General features: G+C 38.8%; 2 protein-coding genes and 1 long non-coding RNA gene across 5 annotated transcripts in view; 2 read left to right on the top strand and 1 right to left on the bottom strand.

Annotated features, from left to right (window-relative positions):
• Positions 1 to 454: 454 nt before the first annotated feature.
• Positions 455 to 19,560, bottom strand: part of LOC132355058 (uncharacterized) — a 249,465-nt gene continuing 230,359 nt past the window's right edge. For all 3 annotated transcript variants that reach the window (XR_009499517.1, XR_009499519.1, XR_009499518.1), the window contains exons 5-6: positions 9,784 to 9,896; positions 455 to 876 (exon numbers count right to left, since the gene is read on the bottom strand). This is a non-coding gene — a long non-coding RNA (uncharacterized LOC132355058). The remainder of the gene's footprint in view (positions 877 to 9,783; positions 9,897 to 19,560) is intronic.
• Positions 4,489 to 4,785, top strand: LOC132355802 (keratin-associated protein 3-1). The gene has a single exon (XM_059908377.1). It carries the CDS (start codon positions 4,489 to 4,491, stop codon positions 4,783 to 4,785), a length of 297 nt encoding a protein of 98 aa, XP_059764360.1.
• Positions 14,344 to 14,640, top strand: LOC132355444 (keratin-associated protein 3-3-like). Its single transcript, XM_059907798.1, has one exon. The coding sequence runs from the start codon at positions 14,344 to 14,346 to the stop codon at positions 14,638 to 14,640; it is 297 nt and encodes a 98-aa protein (XP_059763781.1).

The following is a 19,560-nucleotide window of genomic DNA, read 5'->3' as shown; positions in this document are numbered from 1 at the left end:
CAGAAGAGCCACTCCCTTTAGGTCATATACACCTACACAAATATAGCCAATATCAGCTGTCCTCAAGTGGCAAAACAACATTGCTTCCATTTGAAAGAAATCCAATTTGAGAATAATTTTCACTGCAGGTTAGAAAGCTAGCAAGAGTTATACCAGTCTTGACTATAACCACGCACTAAACAAAATCTCCTGACGCAACTGGAAAAGGCCCCCAAAGTCCACCATTTAACCCAAACTCTGAATTCCTTGCCTACATGCTCAACAAAGAGCAAAACGGACATTCTGCAATGAAAAGATTGATGTCTATGGCAGTCCTTATACCAGCCATTCTTTCTCCCAATCCATGTTGTAAAGGAGTTCCCAGAAATTTAAAAGATCTTGCAATTCAGGAAATAAAGACCAAATATTTTTATTTACAAGCATTTTTATTAGGATGACAAACTGGAAAGGTTCCTATATCCTGCTTTTGTGAAGGGATGAAGCGCTCCATCAGGCTTAAAGAAAATTGTGTCGCCGCACAGCGTGAAACCTCCCACCACTGACATTCCTGCCTACGCAGGAGGTGCTGTCTTGGGAGGGGTTTCCCAACAGCAACCCAGAAATCCACCGAGTGGTTGGGAGGCGGATGCTGGTAAGGCACACACAGGTTCACAACAAACTGTGACTCACACACATAAAAGAGATCTTTTATCTCAGTCCAGGAAGTTGGTAGTAAGCACATTTTTCATCTGTGTGTGGGAGCTTCCCAAATCTTCAGCTCTGCTTCCTCTCATGGGCTTCAAGCTGCTTACTCTCTGCAGGTCCTACACTGAACTCGTCATAGACCTCTTCACTATCACTCCAGATGGCAGGTTTTTGGTTCAGGTCCCCTCTAACCTAGGAGAAAAATCGGAGACCTAAACGTGATCCTTGATCAGGATGACCTACTATCTCTACTTTCAAAATTGCCTCCCAGACTCTACCACCTCTTACCAGTTCAGCAACCACGGGCATCACTCTTCATCCTCTCACCTGGACCACTTACTTATTCTGCCTGTTTCCACTTTGGCCCTGTTCATTTTCCATAGAACATAACTCACATCTGATCTCTCCCTGTTGTAAATCACCCAGTAGATTCTCAGTGCCCTCAGAATAAGATCTAAACTCTGCAGAACAACCGACAAATCCTACATGGCCTGGTACCTGCCTACCTTGTTGACCTCATCTCTGATCTCACTCCTTCTCTTTCCCTATACTCCAGCCACCTGGCAAAGACCAGCCCTGACCACCCTAACCACAGCAGGCACACTCCCTGCACTATCTCTCAATCACTCTCTGTCACATTACTCTGTTTTATTTCCTTCAGGCACTTGTCACTGTCTGAAGTTATTATTTATTCATTTGTTTACATTTTTATTATCTGTCTCCCCCACTAGAAGGAACACCATGAAAACAAGAACCTTAGCTGACCTATTTATTTCTATATGCTTAGCACCTAACATGGTGCTAAGCACTCTTCTGAATGAATTAATAAATGAAAAAATGAATGAACATAATTTATAATTATATAAAATTTAATTCCACAGGATACTGATTTTTATTAATAAGTGTGAAGTATTGCTGTAAGATGAGCCATCATTCACTAGCTCTATGACTTTAAATTATTATTTAATATCCCCACTCCCAGTTTCATCATCTGGGAAATGGGTATAGTAATCGTCCTGATCTTATAAAGGTGTAAGAAATAAGGAAGAAGATGTGCATAAAATACTTAGCTCTATGCTTGGCACATGGTCTACATTTAGTAAATGCTAACTATTAGCGGAGGATAAAATTAGGATGCTCTAGTTATCTTAAAAAACAGAATATTCCTTTTACTGTGGAAACCCAGATAATGGTCCTCAGAAAACTGAATGATGTGATGAGAAATCCCAGATCTGTCCCCTTTTCTCTATTCCCACCAGCTACCATACCCTCTAAGACAGAAATCATGTCCCCCTCATCACTCCTGCAGAACATCCAAGTAGCTTCCCAACCATTGTCCCTGCCTTCAAATTATCGCCTTTCTACAGCATTGTATCTTGGTTAAGAAAATAGCCTCCAAAATCTTATGGTCTCAAGAACTTCAATAACCTGGTTCCATCCTCCCACCAATCTTACACTCAACTAACCTTGAGGGTCATCTTCACTCTAGTTAGAACAACATGCCCACAGTGAGAGGGAATACGGCACAGTGGTTAAGAGCAGGGCATCTGGAGCCAGATTGCTTGGCTTCAAATGCCAGCTCCATCACTTACTTACTAGTTACTTAGCCTCTCCATGCCTGGTTCCTCATCTGTAAAATGGCAAGGAGAGTAACACGGCACACGTCATAAGCTTGTGGTGAGAAACATATAACACATGTAAAGCACTCAGCACAAGGCCTGACACTTAGTGATGATGATGATGATGTCAAGCTTACACTAAAAACTACAGTCATCTTTCTAAAATACAAACCCAAACATGCCATATATATGTTCAAAAACCTTTAATTAATGTCCATTGCCAATAGGATGAAATTTAAAATCCTAAGTTTAGGACACTAAGCACGGTGCAAATTCTTCCTACTGTGGCACGAACTCATCTTTGTAACTTCAAATCTCCTCATTCTCCTCCAGTGCCTCCCTGCAGGAGGTCCAGAATCTGTGCTTTAATCAACCGACAATTTTGCCATCCCAGGAACACACCATGGCATCTTGTTTCTCTGCTTTACTTGCTGAAATTCCCTTCCTATTTCCTTCTACCTGCTAAGCTCCTGTTCATCCTTCAAGGCCCACACAGATGTTCCCTTTTCACCAAGCGCTCCCTAAATCTTCCAGGGAAAGACAGTGGCACCTACCTCTAAACTCCCACATCTTTCGTAGAAAACCTGGATGTACAACCTGTGTTGTCTGTCATTTGTCAGTTTACTTCTCTGTGTCTCTTCTTTATGATCTCCTCAAGGGCAGGAACCTATTTGCTTCTTTTTTGCATAATGCCTGACTTACATCAGGTGCTCAAGCAATGAGTGTTTGACTGATATCTATTGAAGTGATGTGAACAACAAACTTAATTCTAGCAGAGGAATCCAAAATCATAAAATTATTCTAGTAAGAAGATGGCTAAAATAAAAGCAGTTTTAATGTTGAGCATCTTTTGGATGCATCATCGTGTTGATTTGCATCTCTTTTGGCTTCTGATTCATGTATGTTGTACAATTTTCTACTTAGTTTTAGAAGCTGAGTCATTTTATTTGAAGATGCGTCAAGAAAATATATTTTAAAAAAAAAGATTTTCAAAGGAAAATATTTCTAAAGATTTACCATTTTAATATTTTTCCTAGTCTAAAGTAATGCTAAAATGTCATACTAAGTTTTATGCCTTCACTTATTTAAATAATTTTATTATTAAGGTTTTAGTGATTTAAATGTAATTGGGGGATCTCCCCAAGTGTGCACCATAGAACACTAATCTATGAAAACTAAGAAATAAAAATGATTCCTTGGTCAAGTAAGTTTGGAGAAAAATATATGCTATATCCCTTTGAAAAGTCACAAAGCACTTTAGCATATTAAAGGCTCTGAAAGGTCCACCAACAAAGAATTCAGTATTTCCCAAAATTTTTTTTACCAGAGAACCCTTTAATGTTCTTTGGAACAAGTGTTCATGAAACTCATTTTAGGAACTACTGCACCATTTAGCCTCTAAATGGCCCAATACAACTAGTTTTTAGGTGATAAATAATCTTAATTCATAATATGATTGGATGGACTTTTAAAGGGCATCCATCAATGTCACCCATGCAGGTGTGAACTCGCATCTACATGCCCCTGACAAGTTATCATTCAAAGCACAAGTGAAGGGAATGGAGAATAAATGATTTGTTACAGCTCTGTAAGAAGGTGCTTCTTAACACAGAACGAGGATCTCTTTCCCTGTCGATTCCATCTGTTCATCTTAACTCAGCCTCTTGGAGCCATGAAAAACAGATCTTAAAATTGTATCACTTTTTCAGCCAGAAGGCTTAAATCATCACATAGAGTCTTTGGTTGCTGGTAGAATAGCAATTGAAAAGCCTAGTTCTCTCTTCATCTGAAAAGTAGACAAAAAATGTGGGAACGATTTGCAGATACCTAGCATACCAGGTCATCATTAGTGATGCATAATGATTGGAATATAATGACTCTGTACCTCTGAAGACAAATGAAATGTCTGTACAGTGACAAACAGCCAATGTAAAGAGTTCTAATTTGACAACGAAGCAAACTAAATCCCTTTTATGAGGTAAGGAGTGTGTCTTAAGTAATAAACACTTAAGTAATTAGATGATTTTATGGCGATAGCTATAAACTGAAACATGGGGGGAAAACATCTCGGTAATAGGCTGACGCCTTGGGAGGTGGGTATATAAGAGCCAGGGGAGAAGACAGAAGCATCGAGACACAAAGAGACTTCTCTTCTCAACCCACCAACTACCCAATCCCTGACACCATGGCTTGCTGTGCTCCCTACTGCTGCAGTGTCCCCACCGGCCCCGCCACCACCATCTGCTCCTCTGACAAATTCTGTCGGTGCGGAGTCTGCCTACCCAGCACCTGCCCACATGAGATCAGCCTCCTCCAGCCCACCTGCTGTGACAACTGCCCTCCACCCTGCTGTGAGCCTGACACCTATGTGCCAACTTGCTGGCTGCTCAGCTCTTCCTACCCGAATCCCGGACTGAGTGGGATCAACCTGACGACCTTCATTCAGCCTGGCTGTGGAAGTCCCTGTGAGCCCTGCTCTTAAGCGGCCACATCTTTGCACAGGCTCAGTGATGTGCTGCTCAAGTCTTATGCATCGTCTGGCCTTCAACATTCGCTACTACCTACATCAGATTAAATCAATCCCAATGGCCAGGGCGGTGTTTTCACGCATTTGCCCAACTTCTTAATTCTTTCTTCTTTTGGGTGGAGTTGGAGACCTTCTTTCTGTCTTTTAGGGTATTTGTTCTTTGGAAAAGAACCGTTTTGACTACTCATTAATAAACTTCATTCTTACCTAGCAAATATGGCTTTGTGACTATTTATTCCTGTGTTTCTTCTTAAGAAAGTGGAATGCCTACCTAAACCGGAACTGCCCAAGATTTACCCCAGCAGAATGAGAGCTCTCATGGTGGAATCATTGAAAAATGATACGGTTCTTTGTGATAGGTTGAAAAGTGAAAAATTCAGCAGGTCATTTTGTAGGAGTTTTTTTCCTTTTTTTTAATTGAGGTATAGTTGATTTACAATATTATATAAGTTTCAGGTGTACAATGTAGTGACTCACAATTTTTTAAGGTTATACTTCACTTATAGTTATTGTAAAATATTGGCTATATTCCCTGTGCTGTATAATATAGCCTTGTAGCTTATTTATTTTATACAGAGTAGTTTGTACCTCAATCCCCTGCCTTATCTTGTTCCTCTCGTCTTCCCTGTCACTGGTAACCACTAGTCTGTTCTCTTTATCTGTGAATCTGCTTCTTTTTTGTTATATTCACTAGTTTTTTTTTAATTTTTGGATTCCACATGTAAGTGATATCACACAGTATTTGTTGTTCTCTGACTTATTTCACTAAGCATATTACCCTCCAAGTCCATCCATGTTGTTGCAAATGGCAAAATTTCATTCTTTTTTTACAGCTGAATTGTGTTTCATTGTATATATATATATATATATATATATGCCACATCTTCTTTATCCATTCTTCTGTTGATGGACACTTAGGTTGCTTCCATATCTTGGCTACTGTACATAATGCCACTACGAACACTGGGGTTCATATATTTTTTCAAATTAGTGTTTTCGTTTTCTTCGGATATATACCCAGGAGTGGAATTGATGGATTATACAGTAGTTCTATTTTTAGTTTTTTGAGGAAACTTCATACTGTTTTCCATAGTGGCTGCACCAACTTACATTCCCACCAACACTGTACAAGGGTTCCCTTTTCTGCACACCCTCATCAATAGTTGTTTGTGGTCTTTTCGATGATAGCCATTCTGGCAGGTGTGAGGTGATATCTCAGAGTGGTTTTAATTTGCATTCCTCTAATGATTAATGATGTTGAGAATCTTTTCATGTGTCTGTTGACCATCTGTATGTCTTCTTTGGAAAAATGTCTATTCAAGTATTCTGCCTATTTTCTAATCAGCTTGTTTGGGTTTTTTATGTTGAATTGTATGAGCTGTTTATATATTTTATATATTATCCCCTTATTGGTCATATCATTTGCAAGTATTTTGTCCCATTCAGTAGGTTGTCTTTTTGCTTTGTCAATAGTTTCCTTTGCTGTGCAAAAGCTTTTAAGTTTAATTCAGTCCTATATGTTTATGTTTGCTTTTATTTCTTTTGTTTTAGGAGAGAGATCCAAAAAAAATATTGCTATGATTTATGTCAAAGAGTGTTCCACCTATATTTCTTCTAGGAGTTTTATGTTTTCCACTCTTACATTTAGGTCTTTAACCCATTTTGAATTAATTTTTTTATATAAATGTTCTAATATCATTCTTTTACATGTAGCTTTTACAGTTTTCCCAGCACCACTTATTGAAGAGGCTGTCTTTTCTCCATTGTATATTCTTGCCTCTCTTGTTGTAGATTAATTGACCATAAGTGTGTGGGTTTATTTCTGGGCTCTCTATTCTATTCCATTGACCTATGCGTCTGTTTTTCTGCCAGTACCATACTGTTTTGATTACTGTAGCTTTGTGGTATAGTCTGAATTTTAGGCTTAATACAAGATAACCCTTGTTACCATGCCAAGTTACCTCTTTTTCAGCCAAAAGCAAAGAAGTCTGATGTTTTCATACATGCTTATAAGGGATAAATATTTAGATTTTATTTTTAATACGGAAAATATAAGTGTCCTTTTATTACCACTGTCAGCCTTTATGCATTCAAGGGCCCTTGGCTAGTTAAATAGCCCCAAATGGAAACCAGGTGATATGTGTTCCAGTCCTGGCTCTGCCTCAGGCTGCCTCTGTGACCCGGATCAAGTCACTTGAGCTCTTTGGGTCTCAGGTCTTACATCAGTAAAATGGGTTGGTTGACCAAATCCTCTCTAAAATCACTTTCAGTTTGAACATTCTGTGGCTCTAGATCATCCAGAAGCATTTTAAGTAACAAATACTCCATGCCACTAATCAACCCCATCTCACCATATTACTTTTACCTCTTTCAGTCATAATAGCTAACGTTTGGTGAATACATCCTGGGCACTCTCATATGTGCTGTACGTACATTATCTCACTTATCCCTAACAAAAAAACTAACAGGTCACTACCATTATTTTCCCCACTTTATAGGTGAGAAAACTGAGATGGAGAAAGTTACTTGCAAAAGTAACATAGATAGTGACAGAGGAGCTCTCTGAATTCAGAGTCCTTCCTCTTACCGCCGCACCAAAGCATCTGCCTCTTCTGCAAACAACAACATGCCCAAGAGAAATATGATCACACATGGCTGTCTTTACCCAGGAGAAAGCATATGCTACTTGACAATACCTACTCTATTACCCCTCTAGATTTTCTATTTGGTTGTAGAGGGTAACAGCTTTCTCTGTGGTGCTTAGAGCTTAAGACAAAATGAGTGCACACAATGAGTCTAGGAAAAACTGTTTATGTTTCTAAGGTGAAAACAAATCATGTTTTTTGAAAGTCAAACTTTAAACACTGATGAGAAACATCAGCACAGGAAAAATATTGACTGGCTCATTAAGCCTGCATTGAAATGCAGAATGTCAACTCAGACACATTTCCAATTTTCTAATGAGTTTCAATGACCTATTTTAAGATAAAACAAACTACCCTTAAAGGTTGTTTATCCTTGAGAATAGAATAGAAAACCAAGTCATGTCATTTTTCTTTCAGATTGTTCCTGGCCTCCAGGCCCTTCTTTCTATCTTCATGGACTCTAGCCTAATTTAGACTCTGATCACCACACCCCCGATCACAGCCAGTCTCCTAGTTGACCTTGAGTCATGTATTCCATGACTCTCCCTCCACACAAACTATATCTCTGTCAGAATAGACTTTTATCTGTCTACAAATATTGGTTAAATTGAGTTACTCAAAACACTTGGATGACTCACTATTTTTGTTTTTACTGAATCAAGTCTAAATTCTTCAGTGTGGCTCTTAAGACCCTCAATAACCTGGTACAATCATTTTCACCAATTATTACTTTGCTACGAATCTTGGGGCAACATAAATTCTATACTCTAGTCAGAGCAATGGCCCCTATTCAGTGGTCAAGACAGTGGTCTCTGAAACCAGACTGTCTTGGTTTAAATGGTACTTCCGTCACTCACTAGTTATGTGTTCTTGGTCATGCCATTTAATTTCCCTATGCCTCAGGTTTCTTAACTGTTAAGTAAGATTAAAGACAGTACATGCCCTGCAAAATTTCTGACCAGTACACCACAAAACTGTCCAGATTGTGAAAAACCAGGAAAGACTGAGAAATTATCACAGACCAGAGGAGACTAAGGAGACGTGATGACTAAATGGGTCCTGGAACAGAAAAAGGACATTAGTGGGGAAACTGGTAACATCTGAATAATGTCTGAAGTTTAATTAGTAGTGACGTACCAGTGTTGGCTTCTTAATTTTGACAAATGCACAATGATATTGTAAGGTGTTATCATTAAGGGAACTTGAGTGAGGGATATACAGGAATGCTATACTCTCTTTGCAACCTTTCTGTAAATCCAAAATTATTCAAAAATAAAAAGCTAATTTTAAAAAAGTATATACCTCCTAAAACTGTAGTGAATATTAAATTAATTAAAACATGTTCAGCCCTTAGAATAGTGTGTACTGACTCTCAACCTCTAATCCACCTTTTAATACTCTGTGATGCTGGGATGAGGACTGTTTCTCCTTTGGCTGGTTTTCTACTAGATTCCACCAATAGAGTGCACTAGGATAAGACCATATGCCCTGAGGAAGAAAGAAGGGTCTTGTTGCTCCAGCAACAGTCCCTCATCCGGCAGCAGCACTGGGTTGTCTTTTCCAGCTTCTTTTCACTCTTCAAAAAACAACATCATTTAGCTTCCTCAGAAATACCAGCATCAGCAAGGGAGTGACTCCCCACCTCCCTCCCACAGAGGTCCAAGCCCCGGCCCCACGGGACCTCTCCTCTGAGCTTCTGAGTTAAGAGCACCAGCTGAGCAACACCTGGGGTCTGAGCCCAGCTCTGCAGGACCACTCTTCCAAGCTCCTAGGTCCAGTCATCACGAACCTCTTCTCTTCATTCGCAGCCCTCTAGCTGGTAGCTGCTTCTTGTGTTTGTAACCATTTTTTTTTTTTCTTTTTAAGTCCTCCCATACCTATTTAACCAATTCCCTATCTTAAGATTCTCTCTGTTGAAATACCTCTCGTGAGGGTGTTTTAGTTCGCTTGTTTTCCTGACTAAGCTAGATACAGAAACATTCCATAAATGCTGATTGTCATTATTTTCCAAACTTCTTTACGTATTTATTCCATGTGTTCCAGCCTTCAGAATCCACCTCATGATCCAGGCTCTATGCTAGGTAACAGAGAAACCAGGAAAAATGAGACATAGTTCCTGCTTTGCAGATTACATTCTAGTAAAGAGAACCAGCATGTATACAAAAAATGCAGCAAAGTTATTTGGGTGGATATGGGGTGCCATGGAGGCACAAAGGATGGCATGACCAGTTCTGCTATGGCCATGAAGAGAGTAGGGACAGAATAGTGTCTTAGAACTCATTGTTTTCCTTGTCCCAAATGCACTTACCTCTTTTCTAAGTGTTTCTCATCAAAACAGCTTAATCCAAATCCTCCATGAAGATGTCTGGTCATTTCAGCTCTGTTTCATCGTATTTCCTCTTGTGCGAATTCTCACAGTCCCTGGAAGAGACACTGCCATTTATTAGAGAACTCTACGGTACCACGCACAATGCTGAATAATTTGCATAAGTAATTCTCAACCTTTAACTTTTGCAATAAGACCATAGCAGGTGATTATTATTTTTCCCAAAATTTGTAGTTGAGAAAAACTAAAGCCCAGAACGTTTAATAACTTGATCTAGGTCTCACAGCATGTAAGTTATCATCAGAATTCAAAACTATCTCTGAAGCTCTTTTATTTCCCTGTCATGTACTTAATTATATGTTGTTTGAATCATATGTAAAGGGATTTCTAGTCTTTTCCATCAGACCACATACTCCTTGAGGACAGGCACTCTTCAGAATGTGTTAGAGATTCAATAACTACTTGACTTATAACAAGTGGGTTTGCTGATCAGCCTCCTTTACTCTAGTTACATACTAGTTTTAGCCATGTCATGTTAACACTATAACTGAAGTAAAATGGAAGGGAATTTTTAAAGGTATCTGTCTGTTTGATAGACGGTGATTATCAGCTTAAGCGGTGGTTTTGAAAAATGGAATGGGCAGGTTGGCAGTTTGGTTTTCTTTTAAAAAAAGAACTTTTCATGCTGTTTTGCAAAGAGAGCCAAATTCATTTTTCAGGCTATATATAGTCTCATGAACCTATGTTTTAATATGTTCTGACTTCTGGCTAAAAAACTGATGTCCTTTCTAAAATTGAGAACTTACTTATGTTTATACATAATTGCATATGTAGATAATGTAGTGAATCAGTATAGAAAATCATCTAGCAGACTCTGAACTTTTCAATCAAGATCATGTTACATATCTTTGATATTCCTTTATTTTCTCAAATCCATGAAAAGATAGCAAGGTGAATCTGCTGGAAAAAAACATCTCACAGGTTTTGACTTCTCAAATATATCCAGGGCACACATTTTGAGAGGGATCATTTCTTACTTCTCAGGGAAATCACTTTTAATTCTTCACACTCAGCAGGGATCACTTGTAAGAACACAATCTGGTTGGTAAAAAAGAGGAAAGTCAGGGTAGCTTCTGATGTATTTACCTGTGATTGAATAAGTGGAGAACCTACATCAACACCATTTTGAAACTGCAACAGGAACAAGTTTGAATGTAGCAACACAACGAAATAAAACTGAAGGAGTGCTCATCCCATGGCTGCTAAATAAGTTAGTGAGTTATTTGTATGGGATTATACAAACAACAACAAGGAAACATTCTGATGGACGGAAGCCATGTTCCTTGAGATGGGTGGCTGTAAAAGACTCACAGAGGACAACTTTGTAGAAGAAAACCTTCCTTTGCAACAAAAGTCTACCTGATCCACTGTCTCTATGTCTTCCTGTGAGTCTTGTCTCCAAGGATGCTGCAGTGTCCCCACCGGCCCCGCCACCACCACCTGCTCCTCTGACATGTGCTGTCAATGTGGACTCTGCTTGCCCAGCACCTGCCCACATGAGATCAGCCTCTTTCAGCCCACCTGCTGTGACACCTGCCCCTCACCCTGCTGTGTGCCTGACTCCTGCGTGCCATCATGTTGGCTGCTCAATAGCTGCCACCCTACCCCAAACCTGAGCGGGATCTCTGTCACAACCTGCATCCAGCCCTGTGAGTGTGAAGCAGAACCCTGCTAGCTAAAGATATCTCAACGAGCTTGCCCACATTGCCCTAAGGGACTGCAGTAGTCATTAAGAGCTGCCCAGCAAATAGCCTTTAATAAGAAGCTCTGGAAAAAAAATGTTCTGACCCTGTGCCTTCAGTTTTGCAGAAGTGTTCTCTCTATGTTTTGAACAATGATTTCAAATTAGAAGTGGAAAAAATGCTATCATGGACCTCCTTACTTTAAATAAACACCACTCTTCCCCAAACCATGTACTGACTCAATGTTTAATGCCATAATTACCTGACTCTTGACACATGCATGCATCATGAACCTATAAATATGTCCAGCAGAATTACACTTTCTGATGACATCAACATAAATCTCATAGTCAAGAAGAGGCCTCACAGGGATATGTAAATACATGAAGAAAATTGCCTGGATAATAAAATATATTAAACTCTAAGCTTAGAATTATTTTAAATTCCAAGGTCAGCACCTACTTTTAATTTTAATTTTTTTCCCTGCCTCTGTAACTCACATACATCTTTAAAGAGGCTGAGAAACTGGCAATTAGAGATCAACAAACTCACAGAAGGAACCCCAAACATTGAGCTGAGCCACATTTTTTCATTGTCTCGTTTAGGCGAAGCTTGGAATGTAAAACTTTTTTTTGTTTTAATTAACTATTTTATTATTTATTTATTTTTGGCTGTGTTGGGTCTTCATTGCTGCGCATCAGCCATCTCTAGTTGTGGCGAACGGGGGCTACTCTTGTTGCAGTGCACGGGCTTCTCCTTGTGGTGGCTTCTCTTGTTGCAGAGCATGGACTCTAGGCTCCCAAGCTTCAGTATTTGTGGCACACAGGCTCAGTAGTTGTGGCTCGCGGGCTCTAGAGCTCAGGCTCAGTAGCTGTGGGGCATGGGCTTAGTTGCTCTGAGGCATGCGGGATCTTCCCAGCCCAGGGCTTGAACCGGTGTCCCCTGCATTGGCAGGCAGATTCTTAACCACTGTGCCACCAGGGAAGTCCCTGTAAAACTGTTTTGAACTGTAAAATACTTCACAAATGAAATAAGTCACTGATTTGTAAAGTTTTATATTATTATAAGGGGCTACTCTAAAAATAAATACATACCTTTTTTCATTCTTATCTGTTATTTAATACAATTCAGTAGATATTTATCAAATGTCTATGTTCCAGGCATTGTCCCAAGTGCTTGACAGAGACAAAGAAGATTAAGACGCAATTCCCACTTTCAAGGAGTTTGCATTGGAGTAAGGAAGACACATATAAATGAGAAACTGTAATATATATACCAGAATAAAACAAGACTTAGATGAAAAGATAGGCAGCACACTTTGTGAGAGCAGAGAAAAGAATGAAAACATCTAGAAGAACCCCCTAAAATTTCTTCATGAAGGATGTTCAAGCTAGTGCTTGAGGGATGAGTAGGATTTGAGAAGTAGCAAATTGGGGTTTTTGTTTTTAGCTAGCTTTCTTCTCTTTTAAGCAGGCTAGACTGGTCTTCCCTAAGGTCCCCTCAGAGACAACAGATTCTGTACTCTGCGTTTATTCAACAACCTTTTGCTAGCCAACAAATTATGTAATTTAGACTCCACTATCCGAATAATTTTGCGCTGCTCATGGGGAAGTATGTGGAAATGTTGGAATCATAGCATATTACACATTGGAGATTATTTGGTTCAACTTCCTCATCTGCCAACCTGCAGTAAGGCAAATCAAGGCCAACTGAGCTGAAGAATGTGTATAAGGCATCCCTCAAAGGAATTTACAACCTAACTGAAGATCTAGGATACGAAAACAAGTAAACATACAAAGTAGGGAGTTAAGTCAGTGAAAAAAAACATGATTTCTATGAATGTCACAGTGCTAAATAACAATGGATCACAACCCCTTCCAGAACCCACTGTGATTTTGTGAATCTTATGATTCTTCTTTCCTGTTTCATCTTATTTTAAAGTAAATAATTCCTGTGAAAATGAATGAATACTGAAGTGATTTTCTTTTAATGGTATATTTAACAAAAAAAAATCAACTGGGTAGATCTTTCCTTCCAGTGAATTTACACTCTGACTCACTACAACATTGGTACAACTTTGAGAATAGAGACTCTTTAAAAAAAAAAACAAATAAAAACACCCCTAAACCCACAGAGTAATACAACCTTTGGAAACTCACTATAGATTTATCAAAAATAATGAAAAGCGTTTCATCTTATTCCATTCTGTCTGTCACCTTGCTTGCGCAATAGAAACTGAATTATATCATCAATAAATAAGCATCAACAAATATAACTGAGATGCATAAAGTCATAAGCAACATTCATCTGTAAGTTGCCATGTCTTTGTTGAGCCAATTAATCATTTGAGCTGCATATTCTGAAGTTAGCCATTAAAAATCATATTATGTTATGCATATTATCTAAAACTAAGGGGGGAAAAATGAGAAGAATTTATCCTCTGAAACTACAGCTGAATTGTCACTTAGACTAATTATTCATAATTCATGTAAGATTTGGCATTCCAGGACCCTGTGAAGATAAAATGTGATCATCTTATGACAAAAATGACAAATCAATGAGTCAAACGCATGATTAATTTAATAAGGGCAGGAACTCTTAATGGACAAGTAAATAAGAAACTAATTAGAGAACCTTAGTGGAAACGGGTAGCATAAACAAAAACGAGAGGAAGCCTTCTGATTGGACCAACACCCAATGAGGAGAGTATAAAAGAGCCCCAAAGTGAGAGAAGATATTTAATCCTAGAAACCTCATCTTTCTCTCCAAGAAACCAAGAGTAAACCAGATTCCCAACGCCATGGCTTGCTGCGCTCCCTTCTGCTGCAGCGTCCCCACCGGCCCTGCCACCACCATCTGCTCCTCTGACAAATTCTGTCGGTGCGGAGTCTGCCTGCCCAGCACCTGCCCACACACGGTTTGGTTACTGGGGTCAACCTGCTGTGACAACTGCCCTCCACCCTGCCACATTCCTCAGCCCTGTGTGCCCACCTGCTTCCTGCTCAACTCTGCCCAGCCCACCCCAGGCCTGGAAAACATCAACCTCACAACCTTCATTCAGCCCTGCTGTGAGCCCTGCATCCCAAGCTGCTGCTGACCGATGGCTGCCTCGCTCAGTACCTGGCAATAACACAGAAGCTATCTATTCAGCATTCACTTGCCTCAGTAGTTTATCAAATATTGAGGTAGACCAGATGGCGTAGATATGGAAAACCTACTTTTCATCTCAATGGAAAGAAAATCAAGAAATTTTTATGGTTATTTGGCTAACTGTTTGATTCATTTGGGCAGATGAATGTCATCTATTATCAAAATAGTATTGAAATCTATAAGACTTCAAACTGTATTTTCTTGGTCATGTTGCTTCTTGCATGCCATTTCTTGTATTGGGCATCTTCATAGAGGAAAAATATCTTGATGGGTTATCCAATAAACTTTATTTCTGTGGCAAGTTGTGTTCTTCGTTTATGTTAGAGTTTTTGGTATATTTCTTTCATTTAAAAAAAAGGTAAAGGAAAGATAATTATTTTCCTTAAAAAAAGAAGCTCTTAGAGGGATAACTAAAACTAGCTTACTAACATGGCTTGCTAACTTTAAATTGCTTATCTTTTATGTTCACCTTCTCTTCTCCTCCTCAGACAAATACAATTTGGGAGTGAGCCAGCATTTATTTACCTACAATTTGCCAGGTAAATCACATGTATTAATTCATGTAACCCTTAATACAGCATAATAGGAAAATGAAGCTTTAAGAGCGATTCAACATTCTCAAAGCCACAAAGTTTAGTTACTAAGAAAACCAGGACTGAGCTCCTTGTATATCTGTTTGGCTTTAAAGCCCAATTCTTTCTACCACATCACAGAGCCTCCAATGCTAATAGAGACAGAAGCTTAATGAACACAGTTATGACATTAACTAAAACTACGCAAGAGAAATAAAAATATAAGAACCTTTAACAAAATCATCCCCTCCAATTGTAATAGAAAAAGATATACTGGCTCATAGATTAAAAGTGGCAGGTATTCAATTCTAAGATCTGGGTCATTTAGTGGACTTACCATTTTGACTTCATTTCCCCTTGGAGAGAACTTAAAGTGGTCAATTCTAGTAGTAGGGCACTAGGAATATATCTCTACCTGCCACAATACTACCCCAGTAATGAATAGAATGCCAATATTTTCCAGATGATAGTGTGAGATCTAGAGCCAAAGCCTGATTAAACATGGTTTAATCTACTACTTAATTTTACTTCATTTTACAAAACTACTTAATTTTTTTCTTGTGCAGATTATTTTTTCCAGCCTTAGATTACATATATATAAATATAAATATATCTTAAAATAGATAATATATAAGTATATATTATATATTTATATATGAATACATATATACATATAATACATATGTCAAAATCCGAAAAAGCATTGAGCTAAAACCGAAAGAATGCGTGTGAAAAAGAAAAAGAGAGCAAGGAAGAGGAGAAGCAAATGCCTTTAAATAAACATGTTCTTAAATGTCCTCAGTTTGCCTATCAGTCTCTTCAGAGAAGGATTTCTCAGAGGATCCCACAGGCTTGTTAGTAGCTCAGCTCTGAATGAACAGAACTTAGAAGCCATGGAGTAAGAAGATGGAACACAACCTAGGATACAGTCGACAAGGGATTTAGTCCATTAACTCATTCACTTGGCCAATATTTCTTGCATGCCTCTCCCATGCCAGGCTCCAAATCCATACCAAGAGTATAAACATAAAAGAAATGTTATTACCTAAAGTGCCCTCAAGTTTCTCTCAAATCTCGTGAAGGAGACAAATTATTATAATCACAGAGTATGTGTTCTATGTATGTTGTGTGAACATAATTATAATGCCTTGTGATTTCTGCTGTGACAGAGATGTGAGCAGTATGCCAGGCAAGTACACAGACAGGGTAACTAAAAACCCAGATTTATTTAGTGAGTCAGTGTTAGGGTGAGGGACAGTTATGGAAAGCCTTCGAGCTATCCAAGCTAAGCATTAAAAGGTGATGAAGCAGAAGAGGTGAGGAGAAGCTCTTCCAGACAGAACAGCAGCTTACTAACTCATGGATGCTTTAAAGATGGGAGAGACTGAGGCCAGGGAGAGAGAAGAAATCCAAAGACCCTGAGGTGGGACCCCCCCAGCAGGGGTGTTCAGGCTGAACCCTCGAAGCAATGAGAGATTTCAAACAAGAGACTAACAACCATATTTTACTTCTATCTCTTTTTATTATCAATCTTTATATCTTCATTGCCCAGATACCCCCACTGACCATAGAAACGTGTAATTAAAACTGGGCAAGTTCTAGACTCAGAGACATAGAGAACAGACTTATGGTCGCCAAGAGGAAGGGGTTGGGAGAGGGAAGGACTGGGAGTTTGGGATTAGCAGATGTAAACTATTATATATAAGATGGATAAACAACAAGATCCTGGGGGGAAGGGTGGGGGAAAGGGATACTTAGGGAGTTTGGGATTGACATGTACACACTGCTGTATTTTAAATGGATAACTAACAAGGACCTACTGTATAGCACAAGGAACTCTGCTCAATATTGTAACAACCTAAATGGGAAAAGCATTTGAAAAAGAATAGATACATGTACATGTATAACTGAATCACTTTGCTGTACACCTGAAACTATCACATTGTTAATCAACTCTACTCCAATATAAAATTAAAAGTTAAAAAAAAAGGTCCTACTGTATAGAACAGGGAACTATATTCAATTTCCTGAGATAAACCATAATGGAAAAGAATATAAAAAAAAGAATGTCTCTGTGTATGACTGAGTCACATTGCTTTACAGCAGAGATTGCCACAACATTGTAAATCAACTATACTTCAAAGAAAAAACTGAACTAGCTCTTGTGAGTGTGTGTGTGTGTGTGTGTAAATTTTCAGCACTTTGAAAATCTACCATCTCATCAAGAATCATCACGTTTTTCCTGCACTTGCTTAAAGAAAAAAGGTACCCTTTGTTTCTAAAAATAAATATGCTTAATATCTCTGACACATGCTTTAAACTTGCATTTTAAACCACATGAAAGGTAGCTTAATCCCAAAATGTCCTATATTTAGCTTTTGACAAGTCAACCACCAGGCCATCTAAGGCAAATTATCTCACCTCTCTAGGACTCATGATCCGAATTAATAAACAAAGGAGAGTTATCCCCAGGTCTCTTAGACCATTGCAGAGAAGATAAATTCTAATAAAGCACTACAGGTCTTTTCAATAAAAGAAATGAGTTTATTCATAAACTTGGCATTTTACAACTGTTTCTAATCTGTAACCTAAAGTCTTATTTCTAGTTATAGAAACATAATATTCCACACAGAATAGTAACAATTCCTTTTCCTTATAAGGTTGACTCAAAATAATATGCTTTCTAAATAAGAGATTGATATTTTTCTGCCATGAAATTCTAACTGTGAGAGTCTGCAAACCCCTTCATAATGCTTTTCTTAAAATGTCAAAATAATTTTCTTAATAATCAGCGCTGAGTAAAAGGGTGAGCAATTTGGCAGGTATTCACTCAACGATCAATCTAGGGGAAATCCAGGGACACCAGCAAAGATCACGAACCCTTTCTTCCAAGCAGAGCCATAGAGAATTTCTTTAAATTTGAAATTTATTAATTTCCGTGCCAGCCATTTTCTCTAACTGTAGGTGAGAACTTTTAGGTAAATGTTTGCCATTTCCAGTAAGGTTGTTCTTTTACTTACTTTCTTCCCCTTCTTCTTCCCCTAAGTTTGACCTGCAACTTGCTTGGATAATGATGGTAATAATTTATCTTTGTGTAGCATTTTATGATTGTCTATGGACTTTAATCCATTTTTATCTCATGCGAGCCTCACAATAATCTTCAGAGTGGAAGAATGTAGATATAATTACCCTTATTTTACAGAGGAGGAAGATGAGGCTCCAAAAAGTTAATTGCTTGCCATAGCAAGAAAGGTAGCCAACAGTACTGGGACCAGTAAAGAACTCTTGTAACTCTTAATGTGGTCCTATTGAATCCACACCCCCTCCAGAAAAAAATCACACAGACTTTCCCATCATGCACTGAGATTCAGGTAGACTTAAAGGAAGAGAGAAGAACCATGGCTTGAAGGATGAGTGAGTCAAAGTTGACTGGAAATGCTTTGAGTCGTCAGGGTAACCCCGGACAGGAGCCCACTCTGTGTTCCCTCTCATATGCTGAACTATGCTTGAAGTCTAAATGGTCTACTGGAGCTAGAATCCATGTCTTTCTTACCACAGCTACATTTCATCTGGGGAGAAAATGTACTACTTTGGGGAAAAAAACGTGAACAAAATCAATTGTGGACATATTAGCTTAGGTCCTTAACTTCACTTTCCATTGGTAGCAATATTAGTATCATGGTGTTAAGTTATTCTTTTACTTAGCATGTAGACATAAGCTAAAAGTTCAACTTTCCCACACTCAGCAGAAAAAGAAACAAAGCAAGCCAGTTCTCAATAGAAAGATAAATGTCCTTATGAAAGAATGTTTTAACCTAACAGTTATGAAAGAAATGTAAATATTACAACAATGAAATTTCATTTTCCACCCACCAAATTGGCAAACACTTTAAAAATAAAATATCTAGCAAAAGTGTAGGGAGGGCTTCCCTGGTGGCTCAGTGGTTGAGAGTCTGCCTGCCGATGCAGGGCAAACGGGTTCGAGCCCTGGTCTGGGAAGATCCCACATGCCGCAGAGCAACTAGGCCCGTGAGCCACAACTACTGAGCCTGCGCGTCTGGAGCCTGTGCTCCGCAACAAGAGAGGCCGCGATAGTGAGAGGCCTGCGCACCGCGATGAGGAGTGGCCCCCGCTTGCCACAACTGGAGGAAGCCCTCGCACAGAAACGAAGACCCAACACAGCCATAAATAAATAAATAAATAAATTAAAAAAAAAAAAACAAAGTGTAGGGAAACAGGAATTCTCAAGCACAGCTGGTGGGAATATGTAAACAGAAAAAAAATGGGTAAATAGA

The sequence above is a fragment of the Balaenoptera ricei genome, chromosome 20 (assembly GCF_028023285.1).
Source record: "Balaenoptera ricei isolate mBalRic1 chromosome 20, mBalRic1.hap2, whole genome shotgun sequence".
Taxonomy (NCBI): domain Eukaryota; kingdom Metazoa; phylum Chordata; class Mammalia; order Artiodactyla; family Balaenopteridae; genus Balaenoptera; species Balaenoptera ricei.
The sequence above is the reverse complement of the archived record's forward strand: the minus strand, read 5'-3'. Positions and strand labels throughout refer to the sequence as shown.